The 14599-nt window shown below is 32.5% G+C and overlaps 1 protein-coding gene across 1 annotated transcript; it reads right to left on the bottom strand.

Annotated features, from left to right (window-relative positions):
• Window positions 1-13000: 13000 nt before the first annotated feature.
• On the bottom strand, window positions 13001-13843 carry LOC113773990. The gene has a single exon (XM_027318574.1). It carries the CDS (start codon window positions 13841-13843, stop codon window positions 13001-13003), a length of 843 nt encoding a protein of 280 aa, XP_027174375.1.
• Window positions 13844-14599: the final 756 nt, after the last annotated feature.

Here is a 14599-nt window from a genome sequence, read left to right on the forward strand (position 1 = left end):
GGATTAGATTCCAGAACTTTTAAATTCTGAAATTTCAACCTTAACCGCTATATTTTTTCTTTAATCTAATACATCATATATACTGGTGTACCTACACATACAAGAAAAATGTGCATAGTAAAAAAACACGTGTCCATATTCCTCTTAGTCTAAATTCATAAGCGGCTGATAAAGTTTACTCCTTAAAAGATACAAAAAATTTCAGAAAGAACTATTCAAAATCCCAATTTTCTTTGTTCCTTTTTTATATCTCCTTTTATTTTCTTCTCCATGCTCTTCCATTTATATATATATATATATATATATAAATCAAGCATGCCTTTTGAGGATAACAAGCGAAAGTGTTCTCGAGTGACAATAAATAATAAAAAAGCAAAAGTATTCAAAATCCTAATGCAAAATTGCACGCCCTTTGCAGATAATAGGTGAACATGTTCAAACTTTTATGGCAAAACTGCACTCCTTGGTATTAAGCATAAAACCAGCTGTGCTTCCCTTAAAATAACCTTCCCTCCTTCAAATAGGTAAGCATGTATATACCAGGAGAGAGCTCCAATTTTATTTTTAACTGACATTTGAAGAGGTCTTTTGAGAATGGTAAAATTATAAAAGTATTAATAAAATAAATTGTTTAAGTGTGTGTTGTAATTATAATATACTATTATTAGTTTTGTTATATTTGATAATTATTTCTTTTTAAAATGTACTATTATTTATTCAATAAAAATTTTTATTTAATCACAAGTACCAAACACCCGCGATGTGTGGACACTCCACTAGTATTGTTCAAAAAAATGTAGCAATCCAAACACACATGGCCGTTTTTCATATTTGTGGGTAGTTCAAAACTGTCTTCGTGGTTTTCCATCAAGGACATTGTGCTCGTCATTCAAGTTGCACGGACTGGACCCAAGTATAGTGTAATTCACAGTGTAAGTAAGCCCAGTCATATGTATGTCTGAACTTGAATTCTTCCGGCAGGAGTCCACACAAAATCTCCTGCCCAACATGGTCAAAAAATCCCTTTTCTTTTGGTATTTCTTTTCTGTTTGCAAAAAAAAAAAAAAAGTAAAAAAAATCGTTAACATAGCAAAAGGTTAAAGATCTGTTCACTCGGACTTCCGGCATTGACTAGTATTCGCTCGTGAGAAGGCTGACACATCCCACGTTACAATGGAATGCTCCAAAAATTGAAATCTGAGCAGAGCTCCGACAGCAACAGGGAACAGCCGCCTCATAATACTGCATGCTTTGTGGAACCATCACATTCATATTCATGGCAAATATGTGCCTGCAAAATCAAAATCATAATGCAGCAGCCAAGCCACCGTTTGGTTGTTTGGAGACAAATGCCACAGCTCTCCTGTTTAGGTCCTTTGCCTAGTTCTTCTACTAACATGGTGGGGCTTTAGATGAAGTGTTGATAATAGAAAGGAAGGCCTAAAGTTAATCCAAATATTCCCAACCATACACTCATTATCTAAAGGATGGACTGATAGTGGTTTCAGAAAAAGTAATTTAAGTCCAAGGAGGCAAAGGACAAAGATGGAGAAATCATCCAATAAGAGCAAAAGCCTGTTTAGGTTTAACTGCCCAATGGCATGGCTGCTACTTACTACGACATTTCTCCTCCAGTGTGAATGGTAGTTTAGCAGGAATATTAAGTGACGATCGCTATCAAGTTTCCATCAATACAAACTCTCTCACTGTCCCAACGCTAGAATTTTATCATTCTTCAGATTTATTCCGTGATGTATTTGTACAATTTCTCTTATGTTGTAACTTTTCATAAGTGGTTTTTAACCGTTTCTTCAAACTAGGAGGCATAAGCCGGGAATGCGAGGTAACAAGCTATGTTTTAAAACTTGGACCGGAGCAATGACTAGGCTAAGTTCAGGGTCGAGCGTCAATGAGTTCGACCTCGGTCGAACCTATTTAAAATTGGATGACATTATCATCATATTATAAATATATATAATGTTAAAAACTATAAAAAGTACATACAGTTTGGTATTTTCTTTTTTTCTTACACATTTCCTACATATCATACACGCAAAATAAAACCAAACTTTGAAAACTCAAGCACATATAACCCAACCAATAACATCACAAATTAGGGATAACACATAGCTTAATAAAATTCAAAAGCATTAAAGTCTGACTCCAATTTGATATTTTCAAATTCTAAGTCTATAACTAAATGTATGAGACTTATTTGAAAATAGACATCAAAATTGATGCTGCAAATGACATTAGAAAAAGTTTTAGCAAATTTGATAATAATTTAAAAAGTACTAGGGGAAAACTGAAATGTTCAAAAACTTAAAGTAGCTATCTTTAGTTTCTCAATTCTCACTCTATGGCCTACATATGCTATCAACATAGTTGCATTCACGTTTCTGGAACTTCCGTTCCTATTGCCTCTCTTTCACACTTTCGTCTTCTGGCTTTCCTAGTGTCTTTTAATCTTTTCTTTTATCAATTTTGTCTTGTAGTTCTGGATTTTCATCTTTGATTCTCTTTTCCATATTTATCAAACAAAAACATGAAAACTTATTAATTTCTTTCTCTTCTATCCATTTGCCTTTCTTTTTTTCTTCTCTTATTTTGCTTCTTGATTTAGATCTGCAAATTTTTCTTCTTGATCTTAGATTTGTATTACTTGTTTAGATCCATAAATGGCAGCAAATTCACTGTTATAGATTTGCTTGAAAAACAAGGAAAGAAAGACTGATTCTTCTTCTTCTTTTTTTTTTTTTTGGAAAAAAATGTTGCAAAACTTTGGGAAATCAAGAACCGAGTTTTCAAAATTCCAGGTTTTCCCGATTCAACCCGGTTGTTGAACGGATTTGACCAAATCTTTTGCCAATTGGTTTTTTAACTAAACTTGGACTGAATGCCTCACCGATTCTTGGTTCAACTGGTTAAACCAGTCGATCCAGTCCGAATTTGAGAACTTAGGTAACATGAAGCTTTCTGCGTGCCCACTTGAGTACATATCTAACAATTAGTTATTACGGCAGCAAATGGGACGGCTCGAGTCCAATTTTGATCTAATCGAATCGAATTTGATCCAACTTTATCAAGTTTGAACTCGGATTCGAACTTGATGAGGTCTCCATGTAAAAACTCTGTAAAACTTGCGTTAGAATTCAACCTCAAGTTTGAGCCAAATTGAACTCAGACAAATAAAATCTATTTTTAAAATAAATAAAATAGACATTTCACTTTAATAAATAATTACAAAAATATTAGATACGCACATGTAATGTCACTGTTAAACCTGCAGGATTAGCCTGCAAATCCAATGAAATATTGGCCACAGGATTCTTTACGTCACTCTTCCAAGAAAGTCGACTTCTCTCACGGATGGAAATCAATCATCTCATTCTAAAGAGAGCTCTTTCCAACTTCATTTGGATCTTCAAATTGTCTCCCTGTCTTATTTTTTGTGGTTGCTGAAGTACAATTTTTGCTCACTGTTCATGTAAGAAAATAACAAGCTTTTAAGTCATGAAAATGGAGAGACAAAATTTTCTTTCTTAATCTAAACAAAATAAATTTGAAGATATGATCTACCGCTAATTCCTTAAAATGCTGGAAATACGGAATGGAAAATGGTGAAATGAGCCGTTTGAACACACTTTTGTTATGCCTTTCATTTTTGTTTGTAAAAAAAATTATTTCTAATAGGGGAGGAATGAAATTTAAAAGATGCAGAGGGGGAAAGTAGGATTAGATTCCTACACCTTTAAATTTTGAAATCTCAACCTTTGCAGATAATTGGTGAAAATGTTCAAACTTTTATAGCAAAATGCACTACTTAGTATTAAGCATAAATCCAGTTGCGCCACTGGACTTCCCTTCAAATAGCCTTCCCTCCTTCGAATAGGTAAGCATGTATATACCAGCAGACATATTACTTGATAATGGAAAGGTCAGCTATCTGTTTTTTGTTAAAAAAAAAAGGGTAAAAAACAAAAAAAAAATTAGTGGTAAATCTAATACACAGAAAAGCCTCTCGTGATTTCAAACGTACAACATGATACCTCATGTTTTGAATTAAATTATAAAGGTAACGAAATCCATTAAACTTAACAGAAATGACTTATTGAAACATAAAAAAAAAATTTATATCTAATTTTTAACAAATATACCGGTTCTACCCCTTAACCCTCAATTCTCTCTGTCTAGAGAATAAAACAAATAATTTCTCTGAGTTGTCTTTTGCTTAATAAAGCATTTGTGTCCTTTCGTCCATTTCCGTTAAGTTTAGCGGATTCCATCATCTTTACAATTTAATTCAAAGTATGAGATGTTGTATTGTATGTTTTGAAGCGATGAAGGGTTTTTCTGTGTATTAGATTTACCATGTTGGCTTTTTATTTTTTACCAAAAAAAAAAGGGAATGACAACATTTTGTTCATAATTCAAATCAAATTGACTTCTCACCTCTTGGGATGTTAGCTTTATCTGGATAGATGATGATTGATCCCAATGAGGTCCCATGGGCGGTAGCCATTTACATATTACTTCTCCAAAACTCAAATTCTTCGATCATCCATTCACCGAAAATCAACATGAATCAGATATAAGCCAAAGTTTTTGAAACCCCAGAAACTAATTTAGATAACACTAAAATCAGTATGATGAAAACACACTGGATATTAGACCTCCTCATGTAATACTTGAATAAGAAAAGACTAATCTTACCATGTGATGGAGAAGGTTTAGTAACATATAGCATACACGCTATACCCATAAGTGGCTTATATGAATCATGAACATGCTTATTCACAACAAACATTCTAAGAACATTATTTCTGGTAAATAATAACCTTAATTTAAATTCTTGGTAAGATAATCAGTAGAAGGTGAATGATGACTATACACATGATATCTTGCATGTAATATCTATATGCTTATTAATATAATATCAATAAGCTTATTAAAACCAACTGTTGGAAAATTTCACTTTATGAAAAATAATCACAAAGAATACATTGTCTAATGAGCAAAACACATGCAATTTTCCATTCTTGTCATCAGACATTTGTACCTGGAAGTCATCTTTGGTGTCTACGCATAGGCTTCCAATTTCTTTATTCAGGCGGGCCAGGCATTTGTCAACATGACTAGCTGCTGATAAATGTTCGACTCACTGAACCATGTGAATTCATCCTTTCAAGCCTGCAAAAACATTTGAAGGGTGCAAGGTTACAAGTCCATGACTAATTTACCTAGCTAGTGGAAACAAGATAAATGGTAACTTAGAAAAAACAATGAATGTGTAGACCGGAAAGATTATTTTGAATTTCATACTTCTTAAAGCTTTGTCGACAGTAAATGATATCAAATGAAACAAGTCCTAGAACTAAGAAAATGAAATTATTGGATTTTTGTCAAATAGTTGAGTAGAAAATAATGAAGAAAGAAAGAAATCTCAAGTTTGGCTAAATTTACACCAGAGCATAAACCTACTACCAGCTCCAAAAGGAATCAAGATTCTTAGCTCCTGTTTGGATTGCTATTTATAAGAGTTTTTATAAAAAAATATATTATATTAATTTGATATATGTGAGGTAAAAAAAGTGATTAGAAAATGTATTTGTAAAAAATATAGAAATTTTTCTTTAGAAAGCTGCGATCCAAACAAGGCCAGTTTTTTGTTTTACCTGTTTATTCATATGAAAATTTTGACATTATTATTTGTATGAAAATTGGAATTTCTGTTTTCAAATTGTGCAAATTAGGTTCGAATTTGGGATAATGTGTTTCCAAATCGAAATTTCCGTTTTCAAATTCATAAATCGAAAATGATAATAATACCTCTAACTACTAATTATATTATATAATAATAGTGAGTCTAATTAAGTTAGTTTCATAAAAACAAAAATTAGCATCTAATTTAGCAAATTATGTTATAAACTTATAAGTTAAATTTGCTAAATTCGGTGAATTCAGTAACCAACTGAATTTCAAAATGAAATCGAAGTAAATTCGAATTCGGAATTTATGAATTTGAAAGTGATAACGTTTGGAATTTCCAACTTCCAAATTTTTTAAACTTCCGAATTCATGGTTCTGATTTACCGAGTTGAAAATCGATGCACACCATAGTTGATGCAGACAGCAAAGCAGAAGGGAGCAGCAATTGCACATTCGTGGGAACATGCAATAACAGACCTTTTTTTTTTTGAGGGAAGCAACAACGGACTCGACTGCATCAACCAATGCAACTATGAAATTCTCGACATAATCTATATCTATATCTATATGTATTCAAGAAGGGGTATTTAGCAGAAACCTTCTCAATGACTTCTAAACTTCTCATTCTTTTTTCTAGATTTTTGTATTTATTTTAATACATAAAATGTAGTGGGTTATAACCCACCTTATCACCCATCAATATTTCCACTATCTCACTCCCACTATCCCACTATCTTAACTCATCCTACAACCACTCCTACAAATTCTCTATTCCCACTATCCCACTATCTCACTCCCACTCTCTCTCAGTTTCTTATTTGTTTTTGGTTCTCTATTCATTTTGTAAATATATTGATTTTGTTTCTTTTATGAGCAGTAGTAGAAGATATTATGTGCAGAGACTTCAGCAGAACTCAACCTTCTTGCGGATAATTGGAAGTATATTTTTGCCAACTTAATTTTTCAGGTCGGTCCCCTCTGCTTTTTAAGTATGTTTTGCTTTTGCTTTGCTTTTTGTCATTAATGATATTGCATTGATTTTCTGATCATCCATTATTTCTGAAAATTTTTTACAAAATCCTAAGAACGATTGTTTGCTTATTGTTACACTGTAAAGCAAAGATAGTCAATAGTGGGATAAAGTATAAACACAAAATCACAATCACATTTCTAACATAAGGTATTGCTTGCTTATATAATTGCGGATGGTATAAGTTCATGATTGAGGGTTTTACTATTTCTAACATAAATTGTATATTATAAAAATTTATTTGTTTGTATTACTGAAATTTTTTAAATTATTTTTTATTGCACATTTATCACATAAAAAAGGTGTTACGATAGTTATTTTCATAATTTTATTTCAAAAATGATCGTGCATGAAATAAAAAAATATTTTTTGATAATAAAAAATAATTAAAAATGGTTTATAATTAGAGAAAAACAATTCAGATACTACTAATAACTAAGGCACTATACGCCCATTATTAAAATTGGATTAATTTTTAATTTCGTCAGAAATCCTTTTGACAAAATTGCATTCTAGCCTTTCTTTTCTTTATCATTTTCTCTCTGCATTGACTGCAATAATTTTCACTTCACTTTTAATGGGTGGGCTTTCAAAATTGGTAGAAAGAGAGTTTATTAGCATTCAAATAACTGTTCTGTGTTGCATCTTTTTGAGATGTTAAAGAAGGCATGAAACTTCTTGAAGGATGGTATCCAACTTTTTAGAATTTGAATCACAATATTACCTTTATTTTTTGTATTTTTATATTTTTGCATCCACTAGATTAGAAAAAACGCGTCCTTCTAAGCTTGGATTATGTTCAGCAGTGATGCCAAAAACCTAACGATATCTATATGAAAAAAAAATCCAAGGGACATAATTATATATCATACCAAAAATATTAGGAAACTAACTGCATAAAGGAAATAATCCTGACTCATATTTCGGCGCTCTACCTGACTCAAGATGATGATTTTTTTAAAAAATTTGGTTTCTCTTGGTATTTGAAAAATTCTGAATTCTAACTGAACTTAAACCAAAAGAATAAATTAAAAATTATAGAGGCTGCCAAATTAAAAGACAATATTGAATTGGATATTAAAAGATGGTTTAAACATAGTAGGGACTACGAACCAAAATCTTTGAAAAACAATTTATGTATCAAAAAAAAAAAAAACCTACAAGAACAAACTCATTTTCCCAAAAAAAAAAAAAAAAGAAAAGAAGCCTGTAAGAACATACGCCTTTTTCCAAATTTAATAATTTATCTACATTATGAACATATTATAAACTAATACATTCCTTTTTATTTAATATTAAAAATTGATTTTAAATATACAAGTGATAGCAGAGGGAATGAAGAAGTTAGCGACATGTGAAAAAATCGAAAAGGACAAAAGCAATTAGAGGGATAATTTCGCACAAAATTCGTGGGTTAAAGTGCAATTTGAGGTATAGATGGGAGGCATTTTAGTGCATTTATTGGTTTGTTTTCAATAAGTGGTGGTTAGTTTTGCGGGGTTGGGGGGGTCTACATGTACCAAAATATATTTATATAGGGATTACTTCATTAACTATGGGTGCTAATAACAATTCTATTGGTGCGTAATTTTCATTTGATTACAATACAATTGTATTAAATTCTATTGATGCTACTTTTATATTAACTATTGTATTTTTTTTTGTTAACAATTCTCATACAATGTATCACTTACTACACATAAAATAAATACAAAAACTATTTATTTTTTATTTAATATATATATATATTTTCTAGATCAAAGAAATGAAAATATTGCCTCTCTTCAAGTTTGACAGCCATCCGCATCACCAATACTTTTGCGTGGTCATGGTAAATATGCAGTTTTTTATATCGTCAAAGATCGTGCATTTTCATTTGTAGTACACACTCCACAAAATTCAACATAGTTAATTAAATCATCAATTGTCTTTGTGATTATGAATGTTAGAAGAAGTCGATGCTAACACATCTTAAAACTCTACATTTTTCATTAATAAAGACTAATAAATTTTCTTGATTTTAAGCTTTGTTGCAATGCCAAAAAAAAAAAAGGAAACCTTTGTTGCAATTTTTGTAATTGTACATGCAACATACCAGTTGAGTTTATGATTTTAAAACCAAAAGGGGTAATTCCTGTCAAGTGCCAGGTAGGGGTATTAAGTATTAACCCTTCCAAGGCATCTTAGAGTTCTGCATTCAAATTTGATTGACAGCAAACATTTTGATAGATGAACATACCAAATGCAAATGATCACGCAACATTTAAAAGGAAAACCGAGAAACCAGTTACATAGCAGTCTACCAAGAAGAGGTATAGCTCTTGTGAAATTTCCTCTTAAAGGAAAAATTTTTAGAAGCTGCAAATACAAAGAATCTCATATATACAATCCAATAATTGTATTCAACAAAAAAAATTCGGAATTGAATTTTATACAAACTTGTATGCACATTCTTTACAGGGATGACATCGATTGTGATGACTTTGTTAGCTTGATTTAAAATCTTATACAGAACCTATGCATAGACCAAGCCAAAAGGAGCCTATCATATACTGCTTATGTCTGATTTTCAATAAATATTAAGCCAGCTGACACAATATTTTTTTGGGTTAAAGTTTGGGTGAATTCAACACCAATCGCTACCGCGGTCAGACTATATTCTTCGAATCATAATTTATAAGTTGTTTAACATGTTTTTCCGAATCACCAACCAATATAATCCTGATAGAGGTTTTACACACGTATATCGGGATTCTTGTGAAGAATGTTAGTGCTTGGTTTGGGTTGAAATTTCTGGGTTCAACTTCATAAGATATAATTTGTTTGGATACAAACTCTAATAGGGCTAGAGGTAAAACCCATACCGGAGCCTAAATGGATTTGAGCTTGGGGATCTATTCGTCATTAGACCATCTTAGATCCACACCAAAATTAATTTGTTTAGATTCAAACCCTCAAGTCCAACAACTTTAAGTTACTCATCTGAGCAATTTTCCTTGGAAACTGATCGTCTTCAAGTGCGGGGTCATTGACCAATTTTATTTACCATGATTAGTGTTCTACAAAACGTCATCCGGGGAAAAAATTCAAATTTTAATAGTTTTGAAACTTACTTGGGGAAAAGTATATTCTGATTAACAAAATATATGGTGAAAGAACGACAAAGATTCTTCCAAAAATAAACGTGTTAACATGAATATATGCAGTGACTATAATACAAAACATGCCTATACGCATAAACATATATGTATGTATGCACTATTATGTATACAGCATTCTATGTGGTATTATCTAAATACATATAAATGGGTGAAAATTTATATATGTGCTATTATCTTAATACTATTTTGTGTTATTATCTATGCGTTATAGGCTGAGTTTGGGTTGGGTTTAGATGGTAAAAATTTAGATCCCAACCAAACACATATGTTGTCACCCTTAATTTGAGAAATACTTCAAGGGCCATACTTTTTTATTTCCAACTAAAACATTTCCATTTTCGCATTTTATACCAAATGTAATTAGTGTGGCTGGCAATACTGTCAAAGCAATAATATTCTTGCCAGAACAATATTTATCCAAATACCAACATTACCTTCAACTATTCAACACCATATATTCTCATTGATTCTCTTGGACCCATTTTCCACCAATTATTTCTTGTCGCCTCTCTCTAGTTAATTGAATAGCTTGCCTACTTCTTCCATCTCTTTAATTTATTTATCTATTATTTTAATAACTCATTGATTTGTTTTTGAGTTTTTTACCATATTTTTTCTTAGATTGTAATTCTTTTTCTTTAAAGCACTCTTATTTTTAATTTTCAAAGTCGTATTTAAATGTTATTTTTTGCAAATACAATATGATTTAACTCAAACAACTAACAATCTAAAATGAAAATAATCCAAAAAATGTACACACTTTTCCTTCTATATGCATGAGGTATAGAACATAACACAATTAAAAATAAATTTAATCTAGTTATTAGAAAATATGGACAGATGTTGAAATCAAGATTCATATAATAATTAGAAAAGCAGAAAAGATAGTGAAGTTTATATGAAGATCAATTGCACACTAATACATTAAACAAGCAAAATTCAAAGAAATAAAGCATGTTGCATATATCATAGGATTGAGTTTGAATGACATTATAAAAGCAATCACACAGTTTTTACATGATCTTTAATAAAAAAAAATATGAATTAAAAAAACATAGTAAACCCTCAAGGTTCTAATTTTATAATATGAAAAAAATGACTTTAGTATGGATGACTAAATGTGGCCTAATGACCTCCCTCTTCTCTTACTAACAAATATAAGCTTGTCCACTAAAGCAACCATTGCACCGTAAAGATTTAAAGTTCAATTAAAACTGATGAAGCCGTTCAAGAGTAGGTAAACCACTCATAATAAGAAGCACTTGGAACATGGAGGAGTTATAAACAAATTGATGAAATTTGTAATAATGTGCTGATAGTGATGGAAACATAATGGAATAAAAGAAAAAAATTGTAAGCAGAAATTATTTAATAGAAAACATAATGGAATAAAAGCAAAAAAGGAAGAAAAAAAGAAACACTTACTAATAGTGATGGAAAATAGCAAGAGCAAAGCAAAGAATAGTATCATGCAAAAGATCTTGAACCATATACTACAAAAGTCTCAACAAAATGAAAACAAATTGTGAAATAGGAAATAGGGAGAGAGATTGGAAGGCAAGAATTGGAAGGGAAATGAGTGAAGTAGACTAAACCTCGTTCTGTCAATGAGAAAGAGAAAGAAAATGAGTAATTCATGGATAATGAGTTCAAAAACAACAGTTAGAATATATGGCATTAACTAATTGAGAGTAATGTCCGTGTTTGGATAAATATTACTCTGACAAGAAGATTATGGCTTTAGCAATATCGCTAGCCAATTAGTACTCATCAATTTTATTGCATTACAAGTATTAATCACAGGTATAAAATTAATGTTTCAAAAAAATGTAGCAAGGCTAAAACTGGTGCAGTACAGTTCTAGTTTGAAAACCAGCATTTACTTCATTATTCCATTCAAATGGATCCTTATCTAACAAGTCAGTTAGTATTCAAATGGTTAATTTTATATGCTAGAAGTATGCCAAGAGGTCATGCTTTGAAATGTAGAAATGATCTGAAGCCATTTGGTTGTCAGTCATTATATGTAGAAAATAATCTAATTGACTAGAAAAGAAGGTTGGTTTGGAGAGTGTGGCTGGTAAAGGGAGTGTAGTCTCAAGGTTCTCAAAACACTTTGGAGGTCAGATGGGTGAGTTTTTACTCGAGGACTTAAACTAGGATGATCTTAAAAAAATGAGACATAATAAAGGATTATGCAACAAAAAGATTCATGGTGCTTCTAAGGCCAATAGTTCATTAATCATTACTCAATGAAAATGGTAGAATTTGGATTCCTACAAACCTATTTGTGTTACAAAATACAAAATTTGTCTTTGATTAATCAACCATACACTTCTTGCAATACAAAATTTGTCTTTGATTGTCATGTCGTTTAATTTAGGCTAAAAAACGCAACCACTCAAAGACAGTCTTTTTGAAAGATAGAATTCAGATGCATATTTTGCTGAATTCACATGGAAATTAACCAGTGAAGTGCAGGTATGCAAAGCAGAGAATTTGTAGTGGTGTAGCTGATTCCATAATTATCTTCTGTTTAAGTGGATAAGATTTGTACGCGTGCATTTGTGGCCTTCTTGATTAGGACAACTAGCCCTCTAAAAGGATCTCTTAAAAATCAAGTCTGCAGATTGATTTTCTAGCTTGAACCTAGTTAGAATTATGTAGCAAGTGAAAAGATAAGAATAAACCTACTACCCTTGTACCCTCTAGAGCTCAACCACTTGTATCCCAACTCTCATATCCTTAACTCCCAGGTTTATCAACAAAATTATGGTTTTTAATGCAACTAGAAAGTGATGTGAATTGCTTGGACAAACAATCCCGCAGTTTTTAGTATGTTTAAGATGGATAATTACCAGATTTATGTATCTAGCTGACTAGGTTTAGCAGTTGTATGCTTCTACCAAATTAACATGCATGAGATTGACAGATTCGCCATTCTTTTTTTTATACGGACAAATAATATCGTTATATTCATGAACAAAAAGTTGAAAAAGAGAGATCAAAGGGGATACCTTTTTTTTTTTCCAGAAACGATAGGAATTTTATTGCAAATAAAAGGATAGTACAATATATGAGCAAGGGCTCAATTTGGACTTTACAAAAGTGTACTAAGACGCAGAGGGTCTAGAATCTCCTCATCAAAGTGAAAGTGCATTGCTAGCTTACTTAACCTCTTACTTGTGCTATTACCTTCAACAGGTAGGCTATCAAATGAGCATCTCCTAAACAAAGAGCTTATGTGTCTTATGTCCTCCAGGTGGCCTGCTATGCACATGTCCCTTGAAGCTTGACATTTTATCAATTGTAACACCTGAGAACATGATAGTAGAATCTTAATGTACTGCCAACCTTGTGCCATTATCTTGCATAGAGCTAGTTGTATCGCCACAAAATAATCCAACGTAACAGAACCAGTGCTCCTCTCCTTCAATGCCCAGGCCGCACATATCTGGCTTTGAGTGTTTTGTACTGTGATGCCAATTCCCATATTCTGCCCTTCAGTATGTTGGCCAACTGCAATAGATATGGTCCGCATATTGTCACTCTCCCCCACCATTTCATCTTGGACTTCTGTTGTCTCTGTTTCTGAGATGCTCAGCTGCTGCTCTATCCGTTGGGCTTTTTGGAATTCCTCCCACTCCTTTACAGCTTTGGTAATTACTGCCATGGGATGCTTATGTTTCTCTTCAAATTCAACTTCATTCCTTGCTTTCCAGATTTGCCACAAAATTTCCACAGTCAATGATATATGTTGCATTCCATCCTTACGGCTCTTCACCTCCATCAGCATGGTCCACCACCTTCTGAAATCACTTGTATATGTCGTCAGTCCATCCCACTGTAATGGAGCCATTTGCCATATCAGTGTTGCCTTTCTGCAGTGGAAGAAAATGTGTTCTATTGTCTCACTGTTGTCCCCACATGTTTTGCATATCATGTCACCTTTTCCAATTCTTCTAACAATGGTTTCTCTTCTTGGTAATGTTTGGTGTAAGCACCTCGATAAAAACAGCTTTTGCTTATGCTTAATCCTCATTTTCCATAGCTGTTTCCATACTTTTTAACAGCCACCTGCCCAACTTGTTTCTCGCCCTACCCGCACTTGAGGTATGCCCTGCAGATTCTCTCTTGCCAGTGCTTTATATGCTGAACTGACTGTATAATTTCTATTGTTGCTATTGCTCCAAAAGTAACTGTCAGCCCTGCCTGTTATGCTTATAGGCATTTTGAGTATTAACCTTGCTTCGTGTTGGCCAAATGTCCTAAAAAGGAGTACTGAGTTCCATCTAAAATTAGATATCAACTCACTTACTCGACTGATGTTGCATCCTGGAGGTTTAGGGGACTGAATTTTACCATTGCTGCCTTCCTATAACCATGCGTCCTCCCAGATTCTAGTGCTTTTCCCATTTCAAATTCTTTTCCTTGCTCCTTTCTTCACTCCTTCTCTTGCCCCCATCAGACTTTTCCATATCCAATATGAGTTACCCTTTACTTCACAGTTCAATGGTGATGTCTTAGGATAGTATCTAGCTTTCATGACTTTACTCATCAATAAATTTGGACATGTGAGGAGTCTCCAAATCTGTTTTCTTAGTAGAGCTTGATTGAAGCCTTGGAGATCTTTGAAGCCTAATCCGCCAATGCTCTTGTCGGTTGTTATCCTTTTCTAGGAACACCAGTGAATTTTCCT

Source organism: Coffea eugenioides, chromosome 6 (genome assembly GCF_003713205.1).
Source record: "Coffea eugenioides isolate CCC68of chromosome 6, Ceug_1.0, whole genome shotgun sequence".
In the NCBI taxonomy this organism is placed as follows: domain Eukaryota; kingdom Viridiplantae; phylum Streptophyta; class Magnoliopsida; order Gentianales; family Rubiaceae; genus Coffea; species Coffea eugenioides.